At 38.3% G+C, this 27,466-nt stretch overlaps 3 protein-coding genes and 1 long non-coding RNA gene across 4 annotated transcripts; 2 read left to right on the top strand and 2 right to left on the bottom strand.

Moving 5' to 3' along the window:
* Positions 1–970: 970 nt before the first annotated feature.
* On the top strand, positions 971–4,064 carry LOC103707382. Its single transcript, XM_017842863.3, has 6 exons — positions 971–1,665; positions 1,904–1,980; positions 2,219–2,276; positions 2,614–2,818; positions 2,914–3,367; positions 3,467–4,064. Exons 1-6 carry the CDS (start codon positions 1,245–1,247, stop codon positions 3,824–3,826), a joined length of 1,575 nt encoding a protein of 524 aa, XP_017698352.1. The 5' UTR covers positions 971–1,244; the 3' UTR covers positions 3,827–4,064.
* A 6,897-nt stretch (positions 4,065–10,961) lies between these two features.
* On the bottom strand, positions 10,962–13,955 carry LOC113462739. The gene is made up of 2 exons (XR_003385780.2): positions 13,668–13,955; positions 10,962–11,273 (listed from the first exon to the last, which is right to left on the bottom strand). It is a non-coding gene; the product is annotated as an uncharacterized LOC113462739 (long non-coding RNA).
* Positions 13,956–14,637: 682 nt separating this feature from the next.
* LOC103707325 (peptide-N4-(N-acetyl-beta-glucosaminyl)asparagine amidase A-like) lies at positions 14,638–17,065 on the top strand. Its single transcript, XM_008791763.4, has one exon. The coding sequence runs from the start codon at positions 14,892–14,894 to the stop codon at positions 16,722–16,724; it is 1,833 nt and encodes a 610-aa protein (XP_008789985.1). The 5' UTR covers positions 14,638–14,891; the 3' UTR covers positions 16,725–17,065.
* A 1,568-nt stretch (positions 17,066–18,633) lies between these two features.
* On the bottom strand, positions 18,634–23,636 carry LOC103707326 (low-temperature-induced cysteine proteinase-like). The gene is made up of 5 exons (XM_008791764.4): positions 23,036–23,636; positions 20,812–21,044; positions 20,536–20,673; positions 19,760–20,254; positions 18,634–19,025 (listed from the first exon to the last, which is right to left on the bottom strand). Exons 1-5 carry the CDS (start codon positions 23,517–23,519, stop codon positions 18,885–18,887), a joined length of 1,491 nt encoding a protein of 496 aa, XP_008789986.2. The 5' UTR covers positions 23,520–23,636; the 3' UTR covers positions 18,634–18,884.
* Between the last annotated feature and the right edge of the window lie 3,830 nt (positions 23,637–27,466).

Here is a 27,466-nt window from a genome sequence, read left to right as displayed (position 1 = left end):
GAGCTAATATTCTTTTGTACCACTAATAAAAAACAAAAAGTTAATTACAAAAACAATGATAAAAAATTGTATGCCCAATTATATGCGTTGGTTGCAATATCTAAGAGCTAAGAAGCACAATCAGCAAGCCAAGCACTCTGCTAGTTGATTTACATAAGTTACATATATGTTGAGATATAATAAGGATATAGTGGAGGTCTGGAGGAGGATCCAGTTCAGCCAAGCTCAACAAGGACTTGTTTAGTTTGTAGAAAGAATTTTTCTTTATTAGAATATTTTTTCTAATATTTGAGAAAATGATTTTGCATGTTTAGTTGACTATAAGAAAGTGGAACATTCCAAAGTGACTTATATTTGGTTGAGCATTTATTTTTCTGAGAAAGTTATGTAAAATATCTGTTATGCCCTTAATAGAGGGAGAAACCCTATTCCATTCTATCTAAAAGGTTAAGGGCACTTTTGAAAAAAAAAGTTATACCACTTGTTAGCAAGTGGAAAAATGACTTTTCAACATCCCATATAGATTTTTCTTTCCATAAAATATGAATATTTTATTTTGATGGGAAAGCTACATTTTCATTTTGAAAAATTCCAATCAAATATAAGATATTTTTTGATTTTTTGGTTAACCATATTTTTCCTCCTCTTCTCTTGAATCTTTCGCACTAAAGAATGTTTCCTAATTTTTTGCACGAAATTGTGTAATGATTACTTCAAGATCGATGCAAGTAGATTAAAAAAAGTTTAGAGTACTTTAAGATTCACGTGGAGAGTGATCCAATGGTAGATATCGTGAAGGATGACCGATCATTCTCTCGTGTGAAAGATACAAGCCGAACCCAGCGGGAATACCGCGGACATGATGAACTTGGAAAACGTTGCGGTCGCTTGGGGGAATGCGTCGACAATTATCTCTTCTCCCACCCATTAGTAATTATAACCTCCGTTTCTTTTCACTCTCTAGATGCTATTTACCCTCCTCTTTCCCTTCATCCCAACACACTGTTCTTTTGACATATACAACACGGAAAAAAATGGAAGAATCCTAATTGAAAACCAGTCAATATAGGGAATAGTTGTTCATGTCTTCCTCCCATATTATATCATTATTTTTTATTATTTCCATCACCCTCTTCTTCTACCCTTAGCATGACTCGTTGTTCCCACAGTCTTCCCTCTTCTTCCTCCCCCCTGCTACATCCATGAATCTAGCCAGATGGTAGTTTAGAGAGAGAGAGAGGAATATGGGAGTAGAGAAGGAGAAGGAGGTGGTGGAGATCTGCGAAGACGAAGAGAAGAGTGAGAAGAGCGAGAGGAGCGTGGGAAGCAGCCGATCTCCAAGCCGGAGGAGGCCAGCACCAGCCCTGGACCTAAACGAGGTTGTGGCCGCCGAGGGAAGCGAGGAGGGAGAGGCGGAGAGAGGAGAGGATGAGGATGATGGGGAGAGCACCACGGAGGTTGCGGGAGGAGGGAGCTCGAGCAACAACAGCAGTACTAACAACTGCAGCAACAAGGACAACAATAACAGCGGTGTAGCTGAAGGGAACGGGGAGCAAGTGCCCCGGGTGAGGCAGTATATCCGCTCCAAAATGCCGAGGCTTCGGTGGACACCGGATCTCCACCTATCCTTCGTCCATGCCGTCGAGCGGCTCGGAGGGCAAGAGAGTAAAGCCCCTCCTCCTCTTGTGACCTGAAACCCTCCACCAATTCTTCCCTTCCCTCAATTTTATGATAATCAGTAGTTTTCTGAAAGAAAGTTTCGAGATCTGGCCATGAATTTGATGAAGTGATGGTTTCTTTTTATCTCTATCTTCTCAACAAAAATCAGCATTTTCAGATTATCGCCTTTTATTTTCAGTTTTCTGGACTTGTAATTACTTTCTGAGTTAATTGGATGGTGCAGGAGCAACTCCAAAGTTGGTTCTTCAGATGATGAATGTGAGGGGACTCAGTATTGCTCATGTAAAAAGCCACTTGCAGGTACGAAAAAGGAAAGGAAAACTAAAAACGAAGTCCCTAGCTAGAACATACTTTGTGGTGCATGCAAAAGAGAATTGGGTCTTGCTGCCATCCACTCTCTCTCTCTCCTGGTTATGCACTTATTGTTACTTCAAACTGCTGCTTTCTTCGAAATTTTCCTTAAAAAAAGAAATTGCTGCTTCTCTAAATATCCCCCGTACCCTTGCTGATAATTCCTTCTGCTGCTTTCTTGGATCAGATGTACCGAAGCAAGAAGCTAGATGACTCTGGGCAAGAAAAGGCATCCATGTCTTCAGGTTTGATCACGCCTCGAATCCTTCTGTTTCCTCTAAATAAGATGATAATTTGTGAGGGCTGCATAACTATGAAGTTATTGCTGGGTTGCACAGTTCTGTGCAACATGAACTATGGATCCACTTCCCTGGTTCAGATTTTTGTCTTCTTTCTATCAACCATGATCAAACAGAAATTCTACAACGATGGTGGAAAATAATATGTTTATAGAAAAACGATCAATTCATATGCGGCACGTTTTTAATTGGACATGATAAATGATCAGCTGTGTTAATTTATTCTTGCTTTCCATTAAAAGAGAATATCTAACAGTCTTGAGGCTGATACTCTTCATCACAGTTATGTCACCAATGGATATGCATATGAGAAGAGGAGATCGCCTTCATGAGATGTTCTACCAAAGACCAGGTGCACACCAGTCCTTCAGAATGGAGAGTGGAAGCTTCTTCCCCTCCAGGGGCACCCCCGACCATGCCCGGCTTTACAGCCTGCTGCATCGACTGCAACTCCAACACCCCGTTGATCTCAGGAGCTGCAACTTTGGGTAAAAGAAAGAGCTAAGAATTCCAAGAAAGTGTCCTCGGCACCCAAACCCTAATTTTCTAAACTTTTATCTTCTCTTTGTTTCTCTCCTCTCAGGAGGCATCAGGAGTGGGCTTTCAACCAGCAAGCTGCAGCAAGAGCTGGCACCACGAAGGATCCCGGTTCAGCAAAGTGTTTGATACATGATGCGATCTTCAGAAAGGATGAGAAGCCGTCGACATCTCACACGTTTGACGTGGGGAAGACGACCACCGGAAACGGGAACATGAGACCCTCACACCAATTCCTTGAGGAAAGAAGGTGGCTTCCTGGCGAAATGGTTGGTGACCAAAGACCGGAAGGCAATAGGCTTGGCAGCTTTGATTTGATGGGTGGCAGCTCGAGTCCCCTTGCCACGGCTGTACCTATGAACCCAATCTCTACAGATTCTACTTCGGGATGGAAAGGGAGCAGCAATTACTGCTATAACGACGAGAGGATCCATTCTAACTCTCGAGATCTGATTAATGACAGCCTCGAGCCGCAATTCGAAAACCCATTTCGACTGGAGGTAGTATGCAGATATTTGAAAACCATTTGAGCAACAATCTCGCTTTTAACAATGAAATGGCGAGCTCTAACGTCTTTGATTCATGATTTTGTGACGCAGCTGCAGAATCATCCAATGAGCAAGCCCATGACTAGATCTCAAGAGAATCTTGCCAAGAAAGAGAACCGTATCGCAGAGGTGAAGAGGATGAGAATGACGATGCAGAGGGATTGGATTCCCAACCTGCAGTTAAGCTTGAGCCCAAATTTGGAACATGATGAGAGTAACAGCAACAAGGGTGTCGAAGCTGAAGAGGAAGTCGATAGCGTGCTCTCACTTTCACTCTCTACCCCTATTTCCATGCGACAAAAAGAAACCGGGAAGCCCGAAATCCAGTTCCTGCAAAAAGGTAGCAGCCACAAGGTCGCTATGGGGCTGAGTACTTCAGATCTGACCATGTCAATTAAGGCATTGGAGTGAGATCTTTCAAGTACTTAAGGCCTTTCCATATGCATAGTTATGCTGCGCGTGAATAAGGTTTAGCCAATGATCCCTTTTGAGTCCTTGCATTTTAGTGTTAGTAGCTCTGGATTTTACATGTTTAATTTGGAGTGCTATGATCATCTGAAATTGATATGTTGTCATTTGGATCATTGGGAAATATTTGGGGAAATATTTAAGATGCCTATGAAGTATGAAAACAGTGAGTTAGTCGCAGTTCTTGTATCCATGGGTTGATTTCCTCTCTCTCTCTCTCTCTCTCTCTCACAATTATACCATACATTGCAAGCACCAACATGGCCGTCACATGTCAATCACTTTGTCTCCTTCTTATGTGCTCCATTCATCATGCGCTTATCTTAGTGATTGGCCCGCAACATGGAGATGAAGTGATTGGCATAGTGCACAGCCACATGGTGTATGCAATGGATGGCATAATTTCGTCTCTCTCTCAATGTATGTGTATGTTGTGCACACATACCACCTCCCCCCCCCCCTAAAGAAAGAAAAAAAAAGAATGAATTTTTATTTTTGATTTTTGTTAAAGAGTTTGATTTTTTATTTGCTTAAAAGGGAAAAGAAAAAGAAAGAAAAGGAGAACACACTACAAGGCAATATTTAACCAAGTAGTTTCAATAGCTTGATTTATGCGATATACATGACGAACACAATGTTAACTTATGCTTGCTTGCCTGTACATTGCATTGTGGTGGAAGGATCCTTGATTCTAAATATAAGAATCTTTTTGTAGAGTATGTGATAACTCTGGGCTAATAACATCCCCTACATCATTAGTTGATGCAGCATATATATGTGTGCGTGCTTTATCAATCAATTTTTTAGGATTCCAATGGAAGTATTAATGATGTGACATTGCAAAACTTGCAACTAATTGTTTTATTTACAGTGATCAGCCCTACATCTCTTTTTGTTCAAACATCATATCACGAAACCTGGATACTTTGCTAGCGCATGGTTTCTAGATTATCAACTCATTTATGCCACCAAGATGGTGTATATTTTACAATGCAATCTGATGACACTTCCCCCTTTTTTTGTCTCATATATATCTATATCTATATATATTTATATATGTATAAATAAAGTTCATAGTTGTTTCTGAGGAATGAAGAGGGTCCTCAAAAATGGTTTAATAAAACTGTACAAGAGTTAACAGTACGTACTGACCAATCTGAGTATCAGTTTTTTTTCTTTTTTCTAAAGGAAAACCTGAGTATCAAGTTATGAGCATTGACCTACACATCTCTCCCAAAAAAAAAAAAAAAAAAAAAAAAATCTTTCCCAGGGCTTGGCCCCTATAAAAATCAAATCTCGAGCGACACTTGTGGTCTGAGATTTCAGGCTGAACCTAATTACTGATTAGAGGCCATTTTTTATCTCTCTCAGCACTATACAGTAGCGTCAAAACACAGAGTACGTACCGATGGTTAGAAAAATCTGATTGCATGCTGTACCATATTCTCTATTACTGATTGCTCCTAGAGATATTATAGGCCACAAGCTTTCCAATGTCGCTTGTCTTGGTAGACTTGAGGAATTCTATGGCCAATCGAGAAAAGGCACCAAGCATTTTTCAGTTACCCATTTTCTTTTGTTGTCATTAACGTACTGCTGCTGATGTTGATGATTCCGTGTATTTTTTTTTGTCAATTAAAAGAAAAGTAGGCCCACCCTCACTATAATTATTCATACCCTGATACTCAATAAAGTTATAATTGTAACTAGAACAACTTTTACAAATCATGACTGCAGAAAGATAAAAATGCATTAAAATCTCCATAGTAGATCATGCAATCTGATAAATGGATTTTTTTATTTTTGACTTTGTCAAATGGTGATAGGTCCAAAACTATGAGTTGCTCTATCAGATGGCAATATCAATTTGTAAAGGTGGAAGACCTTGACAATGTCATGATGCAGTGCGTTAGTGCTCAGTCCGAGCAAAGAATTGCTGGTTTATAAGTATATCTCTAGCAGATTGTCTAGCTGATATGTTTCTACTCGTACCATCTTGATCGATTTTAATTTAGCACTATATTCGATAACATTTTGCTTTGTGGACAGCTTTCTTTTAGACCTACAAATTTTCGCATTCATAATTTTGCACCCCTTCCAATACCACTGGTATTGCCAGTTTCAATGTCTATGAAATATTGTGGGACTTTTCAGTTCTTAGTTTATTTTTTGTTACGTAGATTTAAATTCTCCTAACCCTTCCTAATCAAGACCTGTTACTCAACTCCTTTTTTTTTGTGTAGCTTTCAAGAATCCACTTCCTCACTGCTGTGTAATGACTAATTCTCATGATTAAGCTGATGATATTTCCCTAAGATTTTTGTGAAATTACACTCTTTTCTGATAAGTGAAGAATAGCATTTCTCATATTACAACCCTACAGACATGCCAATTGCTCAACCATTCTTCATTTGGTTTTAAGTTTGTGATATCCCAACATCTTATCCAATAAGACTAGCTGAAATGTATTATTTAGATTCTTTTGTCTTATATAAGTACTCAAGATTTTTCCATCATACTATTAATATGAGAGACATGCTTGCATGGATTCTCACATACTCTTCTTTTTAAGTCTCGGCATTATCACCAAACTAAGGATCCAAATCTAATCACAAACACCACGATTAGTTAGTAGTTAGCTCCAAAATGATCGGAACTACAACATCTCTCAGTCTATATGGGTCATTAGCTGAGTCCATTTTAATACCATTCATAACGATTGAGGACGTCACTCAAAAAAGCTAGCGGAAAGATTTTTTTTAAGTTCCTTAGTCCTATGTGAGTACTCAAGATCTTTCCAATCCACTACCAATTTTGGACTAAATGCACACCAGTTGGAGCTCACATATTCCCCCATTAAAGATCTTGTGTCCATTCTAGGCTAAAAGCCCAAATCCAGTCAAATCTAATTAAAAAAAATCATAATCAACTTGTGGTTAATTTTAAACAGATCTGTATTGCAATATCCCCTAGTTTATATAGACCATGAACTAGATTTTCTCTAATATCATTTGTAACAATTCAGAGCCTTGCCTAAAAGGACTAGTTAGAAGGTGTTTTGTAGATTCTCTAACCCAATATCAAAATCTCCCCAACCCGCATGGCTCTCATAGTTGCTATTTAAAGCATCTCATTATGCCTTAAGAAAGAGTGAAAGAAGTAGCCAAATGCTTTGACCTTAGAGTTACATGTCAGCTTATGATCCTAGCACACTCACGGTGGAAATAATTGGACTCCACTCTTAGGCTTTGTTTGAGATTATTATTGGCAGTAGAGCTTTTAGAACTTTTAGAAGTAGAGCTATCGAAAAATAGAGCTTTTGTAAGTAGAGTTTTTATAAAAGCTAATTGTTGTTTGGTAACTATAATTTTAAAGTGCTGTGAAGCTTTAACATATGTTTGGTAAACAAAATAAGAAAGTATTTTTGGTATGATAAAATAAAAATAAACGATATTGCATAGTGAACTATAATACAATATAATATTATGTATTATTATATAATAAAGTATTAATATTTTATATAATATTATTATAATATAGTATAATATAATATTGAATGCTATAGCATAATAATATAACATAATATAATATGATATGATTTGATTCGATATGATAATGTATTATTAATAGTATAATATTACCACAAGGTGATATAATGTAATATAATATTCTTATAATTATGACTTACCATAACATATAATATTATATAACCGATTAGAATCTAATCTAATAATATAATATAATATGATATGATATATTATATTCTAGTATAATAATATTATATTATTACTAAATATTATTATATTAGATTGTATCATTGTAATAAAATTATATTATATTATATATTTAAATTATAATAATATAATATTATTATAATATAATCATATGATAATATAATATAATGAAATATAATCTAATATATTATCATATTATATTATTAATATTATATTATAATATTATTACAATAGTATTATATTATATTATATTATATTTATAGCGTAATAATATATTATGATAAAGATGTAATCATGAGATTTGTTGGTGGGCATTTTGGTTGTTAGAAAAAATTTATTAAAATTAAAACGACTTTTTGCCATTAGCAAGAAAGTTCTTTTAGGGAGAAGCTTCAAAATAGAGATTTTTCCAAATAGATATTTTAAGTTTTCTAACAAAGCCAAAACAACTTTTCGATTTTTTACTAAACCCCTCTATATCATCCAAAAATACTTTTAGAGGATCAGAAAGTGTTTTTTAGCCTACCAAAAATTTTGCCGAAGCCGGCCTCGTATATTATAACTCGGACTCACTGCCGGCTTGAGCCTTAGGCGACCGAGGCGGTCGCCTAAGGCCCCCGGCCCAGGGAAGGCCCCCACCAAGGCACGACAGCCACGTTTTTTTATTATTATTGTTTAATTAGAGAGTGGGTGACGACGGATGTGAAAGGCACTGGGGGCTGGGGCTGGGCAGTGGCGGTGGCGTCTGGCAGACGGCTGAGACGGGGAGGGGACTGGGCGACAGCTACGAGCTCCACCCGTACGCCGCTACAGTGCGTCCCTTCGGCGTCTCTCCGGCGTCACAAGCTAGGAACGTAGCTACGGTAGGCCCTGGGCAACGGCTACCGGCTACGATAACGTTGACAAGCAACAGGCAACGAGCCAACGGGCATTTCCTCCCCGTCTTCCCCCTTCTCTGCCGCCTGCTGCTGCGGCCTGCCTTTTTAATGCCTGAACCTTCTCTGGTTCTCGGCACTCGACAGAATCGGCATTTGGCAGCTCGGCTTGCAGACCGCAAAAGAAACGATTTTAAGCTCCGCTCTCAGTCCTCTCCAACTCTCCTCGCCGGCTCGCCGACGTCGCCGTCCTCGGCTCCTCGGCCTCCTCCCATCCTCCGGCCTCCTCGGGCCTTGGCTCTGCTCGACCGCTCGGACGGTCCACCTCCTGGTCCTCCTCCGGACCTCCTCCTCCGCTTTTGTCCGTGCTGCTTGCTTGCGTCCTCCTCGACTCCGAGGTCCGAGCTCCGGCCTCCGGCCTCCCGTCCTCTCCTCTCTAGCTCTCCTCGCCGAGTCGCCGTCCTCGGCTTCTCCGACCTTCGGCCTCCGGGCTCCGCAGCGACCGAGGCCTCCCGGCTCCCGACTCCCGACTTCTGACCTCCAACCTCCAGGCTCCAGGCTCCGCGGCGACCGAGGCCTCCCGGCTCTCCTTGCCGTCGTCGGCAGTCGGCTCCTCCGACAGTCCGACTCCGAGTCGCCCCCACCCACGGTCCCGGCCTCACGGGTCGGTTGACTCGGTTCCCACAGCCATAGACCACAGTCCCACACTCCCACTTTACGGGTCGGCTTCCCAGTTCCCACTGATCCCATTCCCAGGCACAGGCAGGACCGGCAGGTGAGTTAGTTACTTAGTTTATTAATTAATTTTTGGTCCAATTAATTTTTATTTAGCCAAGTAATTAATTTAGAATTGATTATTTTTAAAATATTTTTATACTTATTAAAAAAATTTATTATTTAAATAATAATAATAAAAAAAGCTTCTTCTAATGAGTTCGCCTAAGGCCCCCAAATGTATTGGGCCGCCCCTGTTCCGACTCCTTGATGAGGGTCGAGATTAAGGGGAGAGTCCAGCCCTTCACCATCGACATCCAGAAGAAGTCCACTTTTTTCAGCTCCTCCTCCCTTGCATCAACCACCTATAAGAGAAAGCTCACGCCGACGATCTTCTCATCCAACTCTCGTCCTTTTAATGTTGCTTTAGAAGTAAACAATTGGGACATGAAGACAAAGGGATAAAGAGAATGCCTTTTGCAGCAATGTCACGTGTTTGGTTGCTGGCAGCATCAGCGTCATCCGCCTCCAACCAAACGAAGTTATTCACTTATTCGTCGCCACAAACCGGGCTGCACGTGAGATGCAGGTGGAAATCCCACCTAAATTTCCAACGTCCTCTCTACGTTTGGGAAATCTTGCAGCTCCACGAATGAAAGATTCTGCTTCTGGAAGTCCACACGGACAAAGTTGGCCGAAGTCTGTGACTATCGCCTTACGATAGACCCCAATAATTACAGTCAGAATTGTAAAATTTTTTGTGAAGAATGTGGTGGTTTTTTGAGAAGCATTGCAATTTATGCCGGCTTGACGGAGGCTGGACCTACATATATATATATATATATATATATATATATATATATTATATATATATATATATATATATATATATATATATATAGTTTCACATTAATTATTTATTAAATAGATTTTAGGTGCTTTTATAGGATCAAGAAATTCAAATAATACCTTTCGGCTAGTCTTTTCGATAACGTTTTGGGTTGCGACAAATTGTATCAGAGCAATCTGACCCATGGCCTATATGGACTAGAGGACAATATAGTATGGTCTCATTGAGGCCGACCACGGATCGATTGTAGTGTTTGTGATTAGATTTAAATGGATGTAGACCTGTAGCTTAATGAGTATGTTGGAGCTTAAACAAGGAGAATATGTGAGGACCCGTGGGGGCGCGTGTTTAGTCACATGTTGATTATTTATTGGGTAGATCTTAAATACTTATCCAGGATCAAAGAATCTAAATAATACGTTTTAGATAGTCTTTTTCAATAAGGTCCTCATTGTGATAGAGGGTTTATGAACACGAGAGTTCATCCAATGCCCATGGCCATAAGAGGGGCATGTTGACCTATTTTCATCCGTCTCTTTGATATCTCCATTCTTTCGCATGTTAAAATTATCTCCCAATGCATGGAAGATGAATGACATATTTTACTTCTCACAAGCCCACGCCCTTCTAGTGAAGCCACCATCAATTTTGTCTTTTGAGATTGATGCAAACCATGATTTTAGATCGACTAGGCAAAAAAACAAAAAAAAGAAGAAGAAGACTGCTCCCCTCTTCAAGACTGAAAATTTGTGTTTCTTAAATTCAAAGTGTCCTTGGATCACTTTCATGGTAAAAAGAGATGCATTGCCTAAAGTCATGCCTTTGAAAAAGAGTTCCCTTCTAGAACTATTTCAAAAGTATCTTCTGGATGGTTCGATTACTCGAAGCAATGTGCTACTTTGAGCTGATTGAATTGACTCAGCTTAACAACAAAAACAGCAATTAACAAATTGGAAGATAAATGTTCTTCTGACTAGGAAAACCAAGTGACCATAGATAACTTAAGCATCCTTCAAATACTCTCTCAAAAGAAAAATCTTGAACAATCGATGCACAGAAAACCATGTTGTCAGAAAAAGACTTAGACTCTGAGAACAAGGCCATGCCTACAATATTGTACTACTAATACTACTACTTCCTTACCTTTTCCATCAAGAAAATATTGCAGGAGAGTCACCTTTCATGATCAAATCCAGAACCACTCTCCAGCACCTGCACTGAGGAGAGAACCATCCATCAGGCCCAAGTCTCCTTTGCAATCCCACATTTGATATCAAAGCTAACATAAGTACAATAGACAGAAGGCATCCAGGAATAGGATTAGGATGATTTTGGCCACAGATTTGTCACCACATAATAATAATGATAAGCTAGTTCCAAGCCCAGCAACCAAGAAGCAATGCATATCAAAAGTCACCACAGGTTGGATGGAAGCAACAAGGAGATTTTTGAGCAAGGAGATATCAGAAGCCTTATGCAAGCTTCTAGCTAAAGAGATTGTGAAATTTGCTGCTCATTGTGCTTGGGAAAAAAGCTAGTTCATAAACAGCATTATGAAGAACGAACTGGTCTGGAGGTTGTAACAGGAAGTTGCAGGAAACAGGGAGTTTTACAAGATCAGATGGTCAAATTAAAACAAGCCCTGTTGTGGAAAGAGATGATAAGTTATTAAAGACTCTGAGGCTCTTTCTTTTTAAACCTAGGAACACAAAAAAAATTATAACTCTTAATTTTTTCTGACCATCCAACCAATCATTTAATTGGCGATTCCACACGAAGAAGATGACGGTGATGATGATGACGACGACGATGAAAAAGTAACAAACAAGAGATCAATTCTCTCCAACAAAACATCAAATGAAGGTGTAGGAGCGAGTCATCATTTTGTTCACAAAATTGTAACGGACATCATCACAATTAAGAACAAAATAAAAAATATCTGTCTGTACGAAAGATTAAATCAATTATGGAGTTTAACAAATTCATGCCTTCTTGTGCCAGACACTATGTTTCACCACCATTGTTCGACCCACAAAAGACCTGACAAAGGATTACTGGAAGACCTTCTAGCCTTACATCACCTAAAATCCTACTCTGTTTCCAACTTTACCGCCATCAAAATCCGATATCCAGGGACCTGGATCTTTAATGGTCCATAGTAGTCATGTTCCATCGGAAAAATCCAATGTTACAAACATGTATAAAACTCAACCTCACCTATCAAGAACCCTTGAAAACAGTAAAAATCTAATACCAATCTACAGCTCCTTTCATCTATAAATTTCTAGCAATGTCTTTTAAACAAGCCCAGCTTGTTTTTCGAATGATGTTTACTTGTCAGCCCACCTTTTCATACCACTTTTTCCTCTCACTGATCTTTAAACCATTTTACAAGTGTCCAATAGAGATGATGCATTGGCCCTGATAAGTTATGTTCTTTCTTTTCTAGGCCATCATTCCGAAAGCTGCCATACTTTTTCTCATCTTAATGTTTGAGATTGCATACCTTCTAAGAAGTTCTTTAAAGCAAAGAAGAAACTAATTTGTTTGTACATCTAAAACTATATTATGACATCTATAACTATAGTATGTTCCAACAAACAACCCTCTCTTAATCTCTCTTAAAAAGGAATATTCAAATCAACTTTTTCTTCTTTTTTTTTCTTTCTTTCCAATAGAAGCAGTTGCAGGCAATTAGCTACACAACATGGGTAGCCCTCCACCAAATACCCTTAATCTCCCTAACTCTACTGAAAGCAGAAATCGATTCCAAGTCACTTGGTCCAACTGCCAAGGACTTTACCAGCTTGATAAGTTAGCACCTTCATGTTTAAATCAACTATCGAGATATGGAGACTGCCATCGTAAGAACCATCCAATCCTAATTTTTAGACTTTAAACTAGTTATAAATACTAAGTATATAAGAATTGAATATAAAATAGTGGCCAACTAAAGGACGGGGTATCAAGTTTGTGCATCGCTATCACAGTATCACATGATTTCTGCAGGCCTCAAATTCATGCGGCTCAACTAGGCGAGTGAAGCTTGTATGTATTTAGTTGGTATGCTGTGGGGAAATAAGCATAATTCCTCAGCAGCTTCAAAGGACATTGACTAGTTTCAAAGGTCAATCTAAAGATTGATGACGCTAAAAACATCATGAAACTCCATTCGTAGAATGACCTCACCAAATAATTTGTTGAATTACATACATACATACATACATACATATATATATATATATATATATGAAAGACGTGTCCCATCACTGAAATGTTGCACAATTCTAAAGCTGATATTCCAAAAAGCTAAGCTAAACATGCTTTTAAAGCGCAGAAGTAAATAGCCATCCATCATTTAAAAGGGAGAAAAAATATGTACAATTCACTAGCATTAATGCCACATTTTAAAAAAAAAGAGCATACGATAAAAATTGAAGATATCATGCATTATGCTGATGAATTTAGACAAAAGCAATAAACTGATTTAGGGCTTGCAAAGCCAAAAGAAGTGCAGATTTGTGGGCACGTTGAAGCATTTGTTCCGGGTCCGAGGCATGCCCAGGACGGTGATTGGACTATGGCTACCGGAGACCGTGGAGCCCCTTTACCTAGAGTGTCCTTTTATCGAGCACTTGTGGGGCACGTTGAAGCCTCCGTTCCGGATCCGAGATATGCCAGGGACGGTGAAGGCGTGGTGATCGGAGCGGCGAGCTAAAAGGGTCCCCGAGAGCTCATGGCTGGACCGGTACTGTATGGCTGCCAGAAACCGTAGAGCACCTTTACCTTGGGTGTCATTCTGTCGAGCATTTGTTGGCATCTCGAAGCCTCTGTTCCGGTCCGAGTTTAGCAGCAACAACCAGTTTGATTGGTTCATATTTTCAGCAACGTCCTATTTAAGCAATACAAAAATAAAATAGAATACGGATTAAATATTGATATAGTCAAATTTATATTTATTTTATTTAAATATTAGTTAAATATATAAATTTATATTTATAATTATTGTAAACGAATATGGATATAAATCGAATAATTAAATTTTATTAACATATAATCAAAAATATTACTAAATAGATGATAAATTAAATTAATTATATATTAATATAATTATTTTTTTAAAAAATTATGAGCATTATATAAGCTTAGATAAAATTATAAATAAAATTAAATATTTAAATACGAATTGAATAGTTATTTATTCGTATCCATATTTATTTTTTAAAATATAAATATAAATATAGATATTATATAGATAAATCTGGATATGAAAATAGGTTAGGATAGATTTTGCCTCCCTATTTTTATTTGGAAGTTTGAGCTTCCGCTACCATTCATTCCGTAAAGCAACCATGGCAGAATTCCATCAATGTTCAAGCAATCTACGGCTCCAATAGCTGCCACGTTTCAAGAAGCCAACCGTATGTTGCACTATTTTCGTGAATTAAATCACCTTTCACATCTACGACCTGGTTGTGAAATGCTTTTCTTTTTGCTTCTTATAATATTATTTTCTTTGCTCAATAGATAACCATTTTCCCCCAATGGGAGCGGCTTTTCATCTCAAATCTAGACTTTAGACTTATAAAAAAAGAAAAAAAAATTAGACTTTGGATGCCTCGTGGTACCACTCGGAGCAAACGGATTCTTGGTGACTTTGCTTTCTTTTCGACGCCCAATCAGAATCATTCTGCCTGCGGCAATGCCTCTCTCAAACGTATCAATAACAAAAAGCCCCTTTCTCAACCACTAGCTGAGAAAACAAGGCTGGAAGAAGATCAGTAAATTAAAACCAAGAAAGAGCTCGCCGTCTCCTTTACCCTCTCACATCGTCAATGGGTTCCTCTCTTCTTCCTCTCCTCTTCCTCCTGCTAACCCTCCCTCCATCCAATGCCGCGCTCCACAGAGCCAAACTCCTGACCTCAGAGTTATCTGCAGAAGCCCAACCCTCCTCCCCTACCACCTACTTCGAGGTCACCCGACCCATCCCTCTCCCCAAGACCAAGCCCTGCTCCACCCTCGTCCTTCAGCACGACTTCGCCTATACCTACACCAAGCCCCCTGTGACCGCCCTCTACGAGCCCCCCTCCCACTGCCCCTTCCACCGGCCTCCCTCCGCCGTCGTACTGGAGTGGTCGGCCGCCTGCCGCGGCCGCCAGTTCGACCGCATCTTCGGCGTCTGGCTCGACGGCGTCGAGATCCTCCGCAGCTGCACCGCCGAGCCCCGCGCCGCCGGCATCCTCTGGACCGTCAACAAGGACGTTACCCGCTACTCCTCCCTCTTCGCCCAGCCACGCACTCTTGCCGTCTACCTCGGCAACCTCGTCGACCGGACCTACACCGGCGTATACCACGTCAACGTCTCCTTCCACTTCTTCTTCGACTCCTCCGCCCACCGCCCCCACTCCGCGGCCGCGGGTCCAGTCCCCGGCTTCGCCTCTCCTGCTGATCTGATCTTGCCGGTCTCCCGAAGCCTCCCGTTGAACGACGGCTTGTGGTTTCCTGTCCAGAATTCCACCGACATTCAGTCGAAAGAGCTCGCCGTCCCGAGCAACTCATACCGCGCCGTTCTTGAAGTGTACGTCTCCTTCCACCAGGATGATGAGTTCTGGTATAGCAATCCTCCCAATGACTATATATTAGCGAACAATCTCACCGATTCTCCCGGAAATGGGCCCTTTAGAGAGGTGACTGCGAGACTAGACGGCAAGGTCGTTGGTGCTGTTTGGCCCTTTACTGTTATCTACACAGGGGGTATCAATCCCCTGCTATGGAGACCCATTACGGGCATTGGCTCCTTTGATCTCCCGTCCTATGATATAGAGATTACGCCATTTTTGGGGAAGATTTTGGACGGGAAGCCCCATGAATTCGGGTTTGGAGTAACCGATGCTTTGGATATTTGGTACATTGATGCAAATTTGCATCTTTGGTTGGATAGCAAGAGCTCACATACTGTTGGGGATCTGATCAAATATGAAGCGCCGGAGTTCATGCCATCTCTGATTTCAAAATTTAAGGGGCTCGATGGGCAATTCAAGACCACCGCAAGTCGGCATATATCTTCAACTGGGTGGGTGGAGTCCTCCTATGGGAAGATCACCACCCATTTCTTTCAGAGGTTTGATTATGAGAATCAGATGCAGTTTGCAGGGAATGGAAGTATTCAGGTGGTGAACCAGACCATAGATTTCAATTATGGTACTTACACCAAGCACCCATCTATGATGTTGTACTCAGAGCAAGTGCATCAGAACTTTCCTCTTTATATGTACACGGGGACTACCGACCAAGTTGATGACACCTATTCTTTTGTTTGCAACGTTGCTTTAGGATTCAATGAGAAAAGGTTCTCAGGAGAGCGGTTTGGTTTCTCCTTAAGCTCTCTAAGGAACTTACAGAATGGTCAGGGAAATATGCGGGTGAAGGGGAATCTAGTGACTAGTGGCTTAGGGAGTACTCAGCAGGTGTACAGATATGAGAGCACTGGTGAATGCTACTTTAGGAATGTGAGCAGCAGTAACTACACTATTCTGTATGATGAAACAGAGAAATCCTGTGCCAAGGACTCCCCATTTGGTGGCGGGCTTTTTGCCACAAGGTGGCCACCTTTTCCAGCCAGGAGAAATTCTCTGGCAGAAGTGCATAAACTGAAGAGTGGAGATTAAATTGTTTCATTTTGCTGGTTCTTCCAATGTTCAATGGAAGGAGTTCTCCCTGAGGTTCGTGTGACAGAAGGCTTTGGAGTTCCTAATGGCTTCTGGTATCAAGCATGTGTGTAAGATGGAAACACGATTTCATTATGCGATTTGATTTTTCCTCCGTTGATTTCTGCTTTGAATGTTTATCATTTGATCGCAGTCTTACTGTGATCAAACTTCGTAGATTACAGAACATATTCTAATTGTGCTTCAAAACTCTGATCAATTACTTTAGCTCTCAGTGTGTTCTGGGTCAAAATATTTAAATAAAAAACTCACAGACTATCCAGGTTCATTATATTCTGTCACTGCAGGCCTACTAAAAAATAAGAGTTTGGTCCTTGTTCATATCTAACTTTTACAACTCAAGTTTTGCTTTTGTGAAGTTGCAGGTCTGCTAGAAGTTCTATTTTGGTCTTACAGTTCGCTTTAGTTTTGTTTGGTTTAGTCTGTAGGAGAGCCATACTGGCTGTGAGAAACTGTGCAACTACCAATAGATGGAACAATGTTCAGTTGCTGCAGGAAGATTGCCTCTTCAGTTTTTTGTGGTCTTCAAAGGCCCAAATATGATAAGAATTACCAGCTAGTATATTTTGTGAGATCCTGCCCAAAAATATCTTCAGGAAAATATGAAGCGATGATATTCATATGATGCATGGATGCCATCCACCTTGCTTCCGTTTGATGTTTTCAGATTCGACCTCATACTGGTATCTTACTGGTTTGGGTTCTGTTGGTAAGGTACACCCTCCATACCAGCACATGGAACGTCATGGGAATGGCATGCCCATACAACAGATATGGATTGGTGTTTAAAACCTTGCTTTCATTAAGGCATTCTTGTTAGATAGTTTTTAGCCTGATGTTTTTTCCTGTGAGTTGCTTAAATGAATTTGAGAGATGTGATATCTAATTGGTTCTGGGAAGTTCTAAGCTGAAATTTAGGGATTGCCATGATGGGTTTTATATAGATACCACTGCTTTCTTTGGAGAGTTTAGTGATTAGCAGAAAGTGCTTCTTGCTGCTGCTAAGCTATGACTATTTAGTTCTCATTCCTGCCACATAGATCTTTTGATATCTAATATTTTCTCATTACTTGGATATGCTCCTTCCGCATTACTAGTATCGCTGCAGGATATTATGCAGCTAGAGCACCATAGCAAACAAACGCAGCTTGATAATGTGCTCTTAGTGCATTACAATGCTGATCTATATAATACTTCGTGCTTCTTGGTGTGAGACCCTGTTGTAGTACTACCTAGCAATATGGGCATGATCATGTTCCTAAAATCCTAGTAGGAAGATACAAAAGATTAGATCTGGTAACTGTACTATCAGATTTGGGTCATGTCAATTGTCTACATGCTCTGGATGCCACCAAAGTTGGGTCTAATTCGAACAACGTGAATGGTGTTTTTTAAAAGAGATGATCTATGAACAAGCTATTTGTACCATGTGCCACTACAGACATCATATAAACTTAAATGATTTTTGCTAACCAAATATTTCTGATCCTTTCACATCTTTTAGTACAATTGGAACATTTCTCTTGAAGTATATAGCTTGCATGTAAAGGCTAGAAACACTAGCATAGATACAACTTATCCAAAGTCTTTGATATTCTGATAATTGCCTAGACTAATCAACTAATATAAACTGAGTTCCATGGGTTTAGCCAGAAAAGGTAGTGGCCCTAAATAGCAATACATGGTGAATGAGGACCTATAAAGCCGACACCAAAAAGTTGGAAAAAGGCTTGATGATTATGATTATGATGGGTTTATCCAGATAAGGTCTAACAATTGGCAAGCTACAGTTTGTGACCAGACCTATATGAACTAGTGATGCTTCCTCTGTATGGAGTGTCCAAAGCAGTAATGGAATCTCTCTATCATAATACAATCCTGTAGTTCACAAACTAAAACAATTTAACAACTTGCAATACAGCATTAAATATATGGCCTCCATGATGTTTCCTTGGATTTATTGATTTCAGGCTTACTCGTGACTTTAACATGACATATTGATCTAAAGAGTTTCAAATTGTCATGGAAATTGGATATAATAATTTATAATGGAAGGCCATCTGCTGTCTTCAATGCGTATGAAAAATCCATCCGCTGTCTTTAACGCAAGGCTTCAACTCCATCTCTCTTCCACACTAGAGGCTGATAATTGTTGGTTGCTCCTTCAAACTTCGTCCATGGTAACTTGTGCCTGGCAAGCTTTAGTTTCTTTGCTGCTATACCCATTGAGTCCCTTTTGTTCTACAAGAAAGGGAAAATAAAACTTATGCTACTATGGACACAAGAACAGGTAGAAAATTCTATATGGGATTCTATGAAGTGTATGCCTAAAATGTATATTGTTGATTAATTTTATATGGGATACTACTTGTACTGTGCAATCTTCTCTAATCAGTTCTTCTGTGAGGCATAACTTGTTGGGTAATGGATTGATTTGCTCATGTTAAGAGGGCTGCTTATAGTGATATTTATAAAGTGGTATGCTAAAGCATAATCTAGTCAATTTTAAATTGTCTCACGAGGTGATATGTTAAGAGAGAATTTTATTGTTTTTTTCTTTGTTGTAAGATAGATATTTTTCCATGGAGAAGCAATAAAAGGATTCTGCTGAAATGGGAGATGTTAGAAGAAAAATTACAATAAATAAAAGACCTTCTTACCTCATTTAATTAACTCTAGAAGTTGCAATTTTTTTCAAGAAGTTCAAATTGCAAAAATTGATTTGTTCTTTCAAACTATCAGCTGTGCCTTAAAAGTAGAATTGGCCTTGTAACACTTTGAGCAATTAATTGTTTCTTTTCCTTCCAAATAATGATCACTGCCTATATGAAGCTGAGTAAGCTATTGGTAGTCTATGTAAATAGTGCAACACTATCCTGTTAATCTGAATCTTATTTTACTTTTGCCAGTAGCCAATTACTGCTTGTGCAATATCTGGCTTGATTACTGAATGGTGAAGCTAAGGATAGCCAAACCTGAAGACAGAGCCCATCTGGTATGTCACATATGGGATAGTCATGAGGACAGCAGTAGATAGTCCCCCTGCAGCACACTGCATTCTCATAAGCGCAGCAACCATAGAGTAGGCAGATGTCTGCAAACTCAAATAGGCAACAGCAAGTCTCTCCAGACGGGCAGTATGACATATCTCCACATGTAGTTGGCAACGGGCTAGGAGGAGGTGGTGGAGGCGGCAGCAGCGGCGGCGGCGGCGGCATGACAGGTGATGGAAAAGGAGATGGAGAATTGGATTCTTTGGTGGGGTAAGAAGCCATGGCATTTATAGCACAGACACCATATGGTAATCCAGCGTTCCTCCTTATGTATATGTACCCTTGCATTCCCCAGCTAGTACCCCATGAGTTCTTCACAATCCAGTAGTCGGCATTGCCTTGGGATCCATACCCCACAATCAGCACTGCATGATCTATGTCATCTGGATTGCTTGAGCAATCTCCTTCATAGATTCCCTGTAAATCACATGATATAAATTTATTAGTATGATTCTCTGTTATCTTAATCATAAACAAGCTAGATAGCATGAATGTCTGTCTTAAATCTATGTGAAGCTTCAGTTCGTCATCAGGCTTAGTTAGCTGTAAGATGGATGACCATCACATTTTATAGTTGCTGTTTCAACACTTGGTTTGCTTAGAAGTTCTTGATTTCCTGAATACAAGTTCTTCAAATATCAATTTTCTTGAAACAGGGTTTGCTATTAGACATAAGAGAGATACTATAGTTTGCTTACCCCTGTATAGAGTTGAAAATCCCATGAAGATCCATCAATACCCACACTTACTGGCTGTTTGACGACAGCACAGAGAAGTGCACTTTCTTTTGGAGCTACATCTTGATATCCATCGATTGTCACTACGCGGATTTTCTCCTGATCATAAAGTTCGCATAGTTCATTCAAGAATAAGAAAAATGCTCTTTGCAAACTTTGGATGCTTAGCCCATATTTTATGGTGCTCTCAGTAATTTATGACAAGCTAACATAGAAATTTGTGATGATTTTCATTACCTTCTCAACATTACAAGTACCATCCTGCCCCGTGTAAGGATAATTTGATTCTGTATCAATTCCCCCATTGTTTATGACCCATTCAAATGCGTAATCCATGTAACCTCCATCACACCCTTCGTTGGTTTTGTCACAGTCCACAAGTTCTTGTTCAGAGAGGCTGATAAGGTTCCCTGTGGTCATGGCATTTATTCCTTCCATAGCTCCTGTTGAAGAGAATGCCCAGCAGCTTCCTGTGGCAGCAATTTATCAGCGATAGTTGATGAAGGATCATAATCTATTTGTTGTTTGTGGGCTATCCTCGGATGCATGGAAGGGGAAAAAGCCTTGTTTTGGTAAGATGTATTGAGTGGAAACATCATTTTGATGTTTGTGCGTGTATGAAGTAAAAATATGTTCTGAAAACAAAGTTTGTAAGATGGCAGTTTCTCAACAAGTTCTTAGCAAAGCATATTTCTCCTAGGAGTTATGGATTACAATCTAATAATCAGAGTAGTTCATTCAGTCTTCCCAAAATCTCATTTGTTTTTCATCTTTTATGCTAGTAAGTTTTTTCCAAGATGTTCGATCAGGTCTATGAGTGAATCAGGAACATGTTAATTTTTTTCTTCTCTGCAGGCATGCTCATTTAGTCATTTGCTACTGATGTGAAACTGCATTGAGTTCATTTTTGTAGTTGAACATTTTTTCTTGTTTAGTTGATTATAAATCTTGTCTTGCATTGATTTTATCTCGGACATTCTTGTCTAGGGTTCTAGTCATTGTTTAGTATATCTTAAGCTACCAAACTTCATAAATTCATTTGGATATCATAAAGTGTTGATATCCCTGCATATCTCAATGCAGCTGCCATCTAGGATTATGTGCTTAACTGAATAATCCTAGGGAGCCTTGAGTGCCACTCAAGTGGAGGGTTCTATGCTCAAGGTTTGCTTTCATGTAGTAGTTTGCTATCAATAACATCTGCAAATTCTAAAGCCACAATAAACAACTTTTAACCAGGACATATATGGATTAGATCTTCATCGTACTTTCCATCAAAAAAAAAAAAGATCATCATACAGCACACACCAGCCATTTGGTTTCAGGCTGAAATTTTAGGGTCAATTATGTTTGTTTTGAGAGTTCAAAAAAAAAAAGAAGAACTTTATAGAAGAAATATTTGGATTTTTTTTTGCAGACCTATGTTTAAGTCATCTCGATTGTTGATATAGGCAAATTCATTGCTTACAGCTTAGGGCCTAAGATACCTAATTTCTCATGAATTCGATAAATTAATTATATAATTTTGTAAAAGTTGTCAAGGATTGTTTGTTTAAAAAATTAGTTTTGATCGTACATGAAAAACGTAGCCTTGCAGGTAGCTGAATTGAGTATTTCTAGGATTGAAAAACTATGCTACCACTGTTTTGTTGCTTTCGTATAACAATCAACAATGTATGTGGAAATTTAAGTGCAAATTTCTCTGGGTAAGCATTATTTGCTTTCTTGTTTTCCATGCAGTGCATTTTGCTTGAAAATCACATAAAGCGCTTACTTATCTGTAAATTTCAATCTGAAATTTTATCTAGTCATAATTTTAGTTGTTATGGAAATAGATTAATTACTAAAAATTCTGCTTGTGAACTTCAATGCTAATATTAATCATGAGCTTGGAAATTTGGGAAAATTAGTTAGCCCCAAGTGAACACAGTGGACTTTATTGGCACCTACAGTGATTGTACACTAACTTCGACTGAAAAATTAAAGTTGATTCCATGATTCTGCATGGCAATGAGTAGGGCTGTCCAATAGCCTCTTTAAGGTGAGAGCAATAAATGGCTACATTCAAATTTTAACATCAGAAAAGCTGAAAATTTTAATCAAATATTGAAAGAAATTATTTTAAAAATCAAATAAAAAAATCAGTGACTTTCATATTTTATCTGCTTTGCATGAACAACAATTAAAGAAAAGCAGTGGCAAGATTATTGATATTTAAGTATAAAATGTCGGTAATAATCTTTCTAAAAGAAAGTCATTAGCATTTAATTATACTCATGAACTTCTGAAGGGAAATTTACATCAAAGTTCATAAAGAAAAAGAAATGGACATCATGAATCTATAAATTTGTGAACTGCTCAGTTATCCTGTTATAATTTCACCAAATCATTAGTCCAATGAAACATTCTAGACATGCCATTTTACAAAATAGCATCAAGGGAAGGAAAAAAGAACACTGACCACAATCTCCTTGATCTTTGACTGGTGTAACCACTCCTTTCTTTCTCCAATCGAGAGAATAAGGAGCTTCACAGCTCTCTTCCCTCCCTTCCACCATGTCCTTCCTGCCCACCCTTATTTCTTTCCTCCAAGGCATCCTACTTAGATACATAGCTCTGAATTCCTCGTTGCTCAAATCTGCAAACTTATTGAGTCCCACAATATGTCCTGGTGGTGATGCCGTTCCCCTTCTCGCGTTCCTCTCTCTTATGTACTCAAGGTTCCTTAGGAAGTTCTCAAATCTACGAGCTTTCTCAGCTGGATGCCGGTAAACCTTGCCATGCTTCGTTCTCCATTGCTCGAAGAGCTCGAGCCCGTGCTCCGTGTCATTGGCACCTGGTTCGTACCCGGCAATGGAGAATTCACTCGGGACCGCGATCCCATGTAAGGCCATTGAAATCCATAGAAGAGAAAGAAGGGTGGTTTTGGCTCTTTGGGGTAGCATTTTTGGATCAGTGCAAGGACGAGGGGCTTCTCGGCTTTGTTGTTCATATATGGCGAAGGCCAAGATAGCCAGTCGGAATGGTGGTTGGATTTTTTTACGTTGAGTTCTGGTTTCGGACCGTTCTTTAATCTGGTCTGAAGGCTGTCATCTCGTGGGAAGGAGACTCTTCTTTTTTAGGTAGAGGAAAGGAGACTCTTCTACCGTTCAAAGCAATAACAAACGGTCTGGACGGGCCATTAGGTAGTTCTGAAGAGTTTTTTTGGTAGCTGTAAGATTTAAAATATAGATTGTGGATGCTGTGCCGCCGAGATGTACATGTATAAATTAAAACTTTGTATATTTAAAAAGAAGAAATTTTTTGCATGAATATTCTTCTAAAAATTCAAATTTGCTTAAATATTTTCTTAAAATATATATTTATTTCTGTACCCTTATAAAACACTGTTTTTGCACAAATACTCCTGATATAAACACCGTTAATAAAAACCATATTTATTTTAAATAAAAATAAAATAAAATTTTGAAATTATTTTTTTGTTTTTTATCATGATTATCTTATAAAAGTTTTCTTTTGCACATCTATCTAATAAGAGTATTTTAGCCATTTTAATTTGAAACCAGTAATTTTTTTAATGGCGTTAAATGACGTGGGTATATATGTAAAAACAAGAATAAAAATAAAAGGTAGAATAGTAAAGCAAGTATGTTATGAGGATATACATGCAAATATCAATTTTGGAAGAGTATTTATATAAAATTTGATATTTAGGAGGGTATTTATGAAAAAAATCCTAAAAAGAAATTAGATGGTGCCGGTTTGTAGATTAAAGATAAGAAATTAAGAATTTTTATATTAAAAAAAAATGTTTTCTTGTACCTTTGTATATTAATCTACTTTAAACCAAGACTCATTTCTTATTTGGTTAAAGGAAAAAACTTCTCAATCCATATGTTTGAATAACAAGAACGAAGCGTATAGATTTCTCATTGCTAAAGTGTAAAATGTAACTATTTCTTTTTTATTCTTTGGTCAATGAGGTGCGACTAACGCTGCCTCGTTCGACAGTCGACACCGCTATTTCTGCTTCTTCATAGGGAACTTTTATTTGCTTGTTGGGATTATAACTCTCCATTCATCGTGACCATCAATAAGACTGGTTGTTTAAAATGGAAAGAAATGATATAAAAAATAAAGAAAGAGTTATACAAGGAAGGAAGAAGAGAGATTATAAAACCTATTAAAATGATATAGAAAGTATAATTTGTGGAATGAAGGTTTGAATGGATGAAATTTCAATTTTGTCACCGTTTTGATTTTTTTTTGTGCAAAAATAACCAATCGATTTTATTTTGAAATTACTATTTCCATATAAAGAGGAAATTTGATTCCAACCTCAAATATGAAAAATCTTCATTCATGTGGAAATGGAGATAAATGGTTTTCGTATATAAAAATCTTCATATTATAAGTAGCATAGAATGTTAATGGATGATACCTTTGGTATTAGTTAATTAATTAATAGCATTTATAATATAAAATAAGAATCAATATTTTGATCAAGGTTTAAATTTTGAGAATATTTTTTCAACTTGAGGTTCTAAAGTATAACTAGAATGGCTAAATCAAATATGAGGTTGGATTTGTCATATTTCATTCCAAACAATGGAATGGAATGCCAATCTTGAATCCTTGTTTTTATTTTTTGTTCTATTTTGATATCGATTTCGCTTCTAATTCCAGCTAATCAAACATGACTTTTATTAATTAAAAAACGTACTTAAGAGGATATAAACAAGCATATTTGATGTTGCTTTTCTTTTTGCCTATTTTTTTTTTTAAAATTTTTTTTGTAGAAGTATTTATCAAATAATATCATCATATATTCATTTTATTTAGAAAGTACTTTAAGTTGCATGAGTACCTTTTGTTTTTTAAAAAAAAATCAATCCAAACAAGGTTAAAAAGTCCTCTCCTATTACCTGTTTTCTTCAAGTTCCCAGAGCCACTCATTTTCTATTTAGGACTCATTCTTTGGTTTTATAATATATATACACACACACTACAATACATGATATGTTGTACCAGTTCAAACTGGACAATACGGAATGTACCGTACTGATTTGGTACTGATATTTCGTACCATACCGGTTCGGTGCTAATATTCTGTATCGTACTAACAATGTGCTAGCGTGACACTGGTACGAATTTCGGTATCAAGATACGAACCTTGCTAAGGTACAATACATGTCAAGACACTAAGATACAATGATCATAACAGATAATCCATGTCAAGACAAGAGACAGGCACTCGACCTCATTTGATTTGTTAGGTACTTTGCTTAGAAAGTTCCTTAGCAGCCTATCTCCTTTGGAGTAGCATTGAGACTTACAGTCTTGGCCAATTGATTAGATACAAACGATTTTTCACTTTGGGCAATAATAAAAAAATGCTTGGCTGTACTACAACTTACAATCCTCCCTCATAAAGGATTTTCCAAAATGGTAAAACTAAATAGCAGGTACGACGGTGATACACGGATCATGCACCTTTTTTCAATCAGATTGGAGACTGGTTGGATGAGATGTTCCAATCCACGTGTGTGCCACATCATTGTTTTGCTCACTTGGCAAATCATGTAGGCTCCATGATACTTATTAATTAAGGTCAATCTCATGAAGCTGTTACATGACAGCAAGAATGGTACCAAGTAACCAACTTAAAATCTCTCAACGATCAAACCAGTGGCATCCATCCATCCCCTTACGCAAATGGCCAACATGGCTTGCCACATTTGAATGGGAACGAATCGATTCGATTTGATATACTGCAAAACCACCTCTCTTTCTGCGACCTGGCCGAGGAGACCTGTCTTCGCACTCTGGCCACACACACTTCTCCATAAAGAGGGCCTAAAAATTAAATCCTTTCTACCACTTTCTTGCTGCGCAATTGTAGGTCAAAGATGAACTTTGCTATTTAGTTTCTGCGTGACAAATACGCTCGATTGTGTTACACGAAAATAATGTTGTACATGATTTGAAAATGTAACTATTGTTGCTTACTTTAATCATAGATAAGCATGAAAATGCCCATAGGCTAGCATGAGCGATGAGAGGTTATTGAACCAAGTTGCCCCCTATCGGAATCTATAGGGAGAATGCTTGCAAGACGAATATCTTGCTTGGTGTTGAAGCCCACATATTCCCCAACGTATGGTGTGGACAGTCTAGGTCGACCCTTCAGAGATAGAGCCACCAAAACGAGAACTCGAAGGAAGCAGAACTAGGATTCGCTATTTGAATGCACAAAATGAAACTTTGTGCCACCCCTAATTTTGATTATTGCAAAACCAACTTAAACTGCTTTGTCTGGCCCAGTAAATTTAAGATTTATTTGGTTTATAGAAGAATGAAGAAGGAAAGTATGGTCAACAAGAAAAAATGAAGAAATAGTTTATATTTAGATAGAATTTTCAAAAAAAATATATATAAAAAAGTAGTTTTTTAATGAAAATAAAATTTCTATATTTTATTAAATAAGAAAATTCATATAATACATTAAAAAGTTATGTTTTCATAGAATGAAAATTGATTTTTTTTAAAAAAATTATCTTTAAGCTTTTAAATAGAATATGTATGATTTTATCCTTTATTAAAAAAATATAATATTACATATATATATATATATATATATATATATATATATATTGCTAGGATGGGTGATTCATACTATACGTGTATGGATGCACCCAATAAAGCCGAAAAACAAAATATCATAGAGCTTTCGAGGCAGCTTCCCATCCTTTGCCCACACGGTGTTATCAGCATGGTTAACCACGTAGGTGCCTGCCTGGTCTGCCGCTCCGTTGGCTTCTCTAAACACATATTTCGCCTGATAATTCCTCCATCCCTCATCATCGTCCAGATATCACGAAGCAAGGGATGG

The sequence above is a fragment of the Phoenix dactylifera genome, chromosome 8, assembly GCF_009389715.1.
Source record: "Phoenix dactylifera cultivar Barhee BC4 chromosome 8, palm_55x_up_171113_PBpolish2nd_filt_p, whole genome shotgun sequence".
Taxonomy (NCBI): Eukaryota; Viridiplantae; Streptophyta; class Magnoliopsida; order Arecales; family Arecaceae; genus Phoenix; species Phoenix dactylifera.
This window is presented reverse-complemented; position numbering and strand designations above follow the sequence as displayed.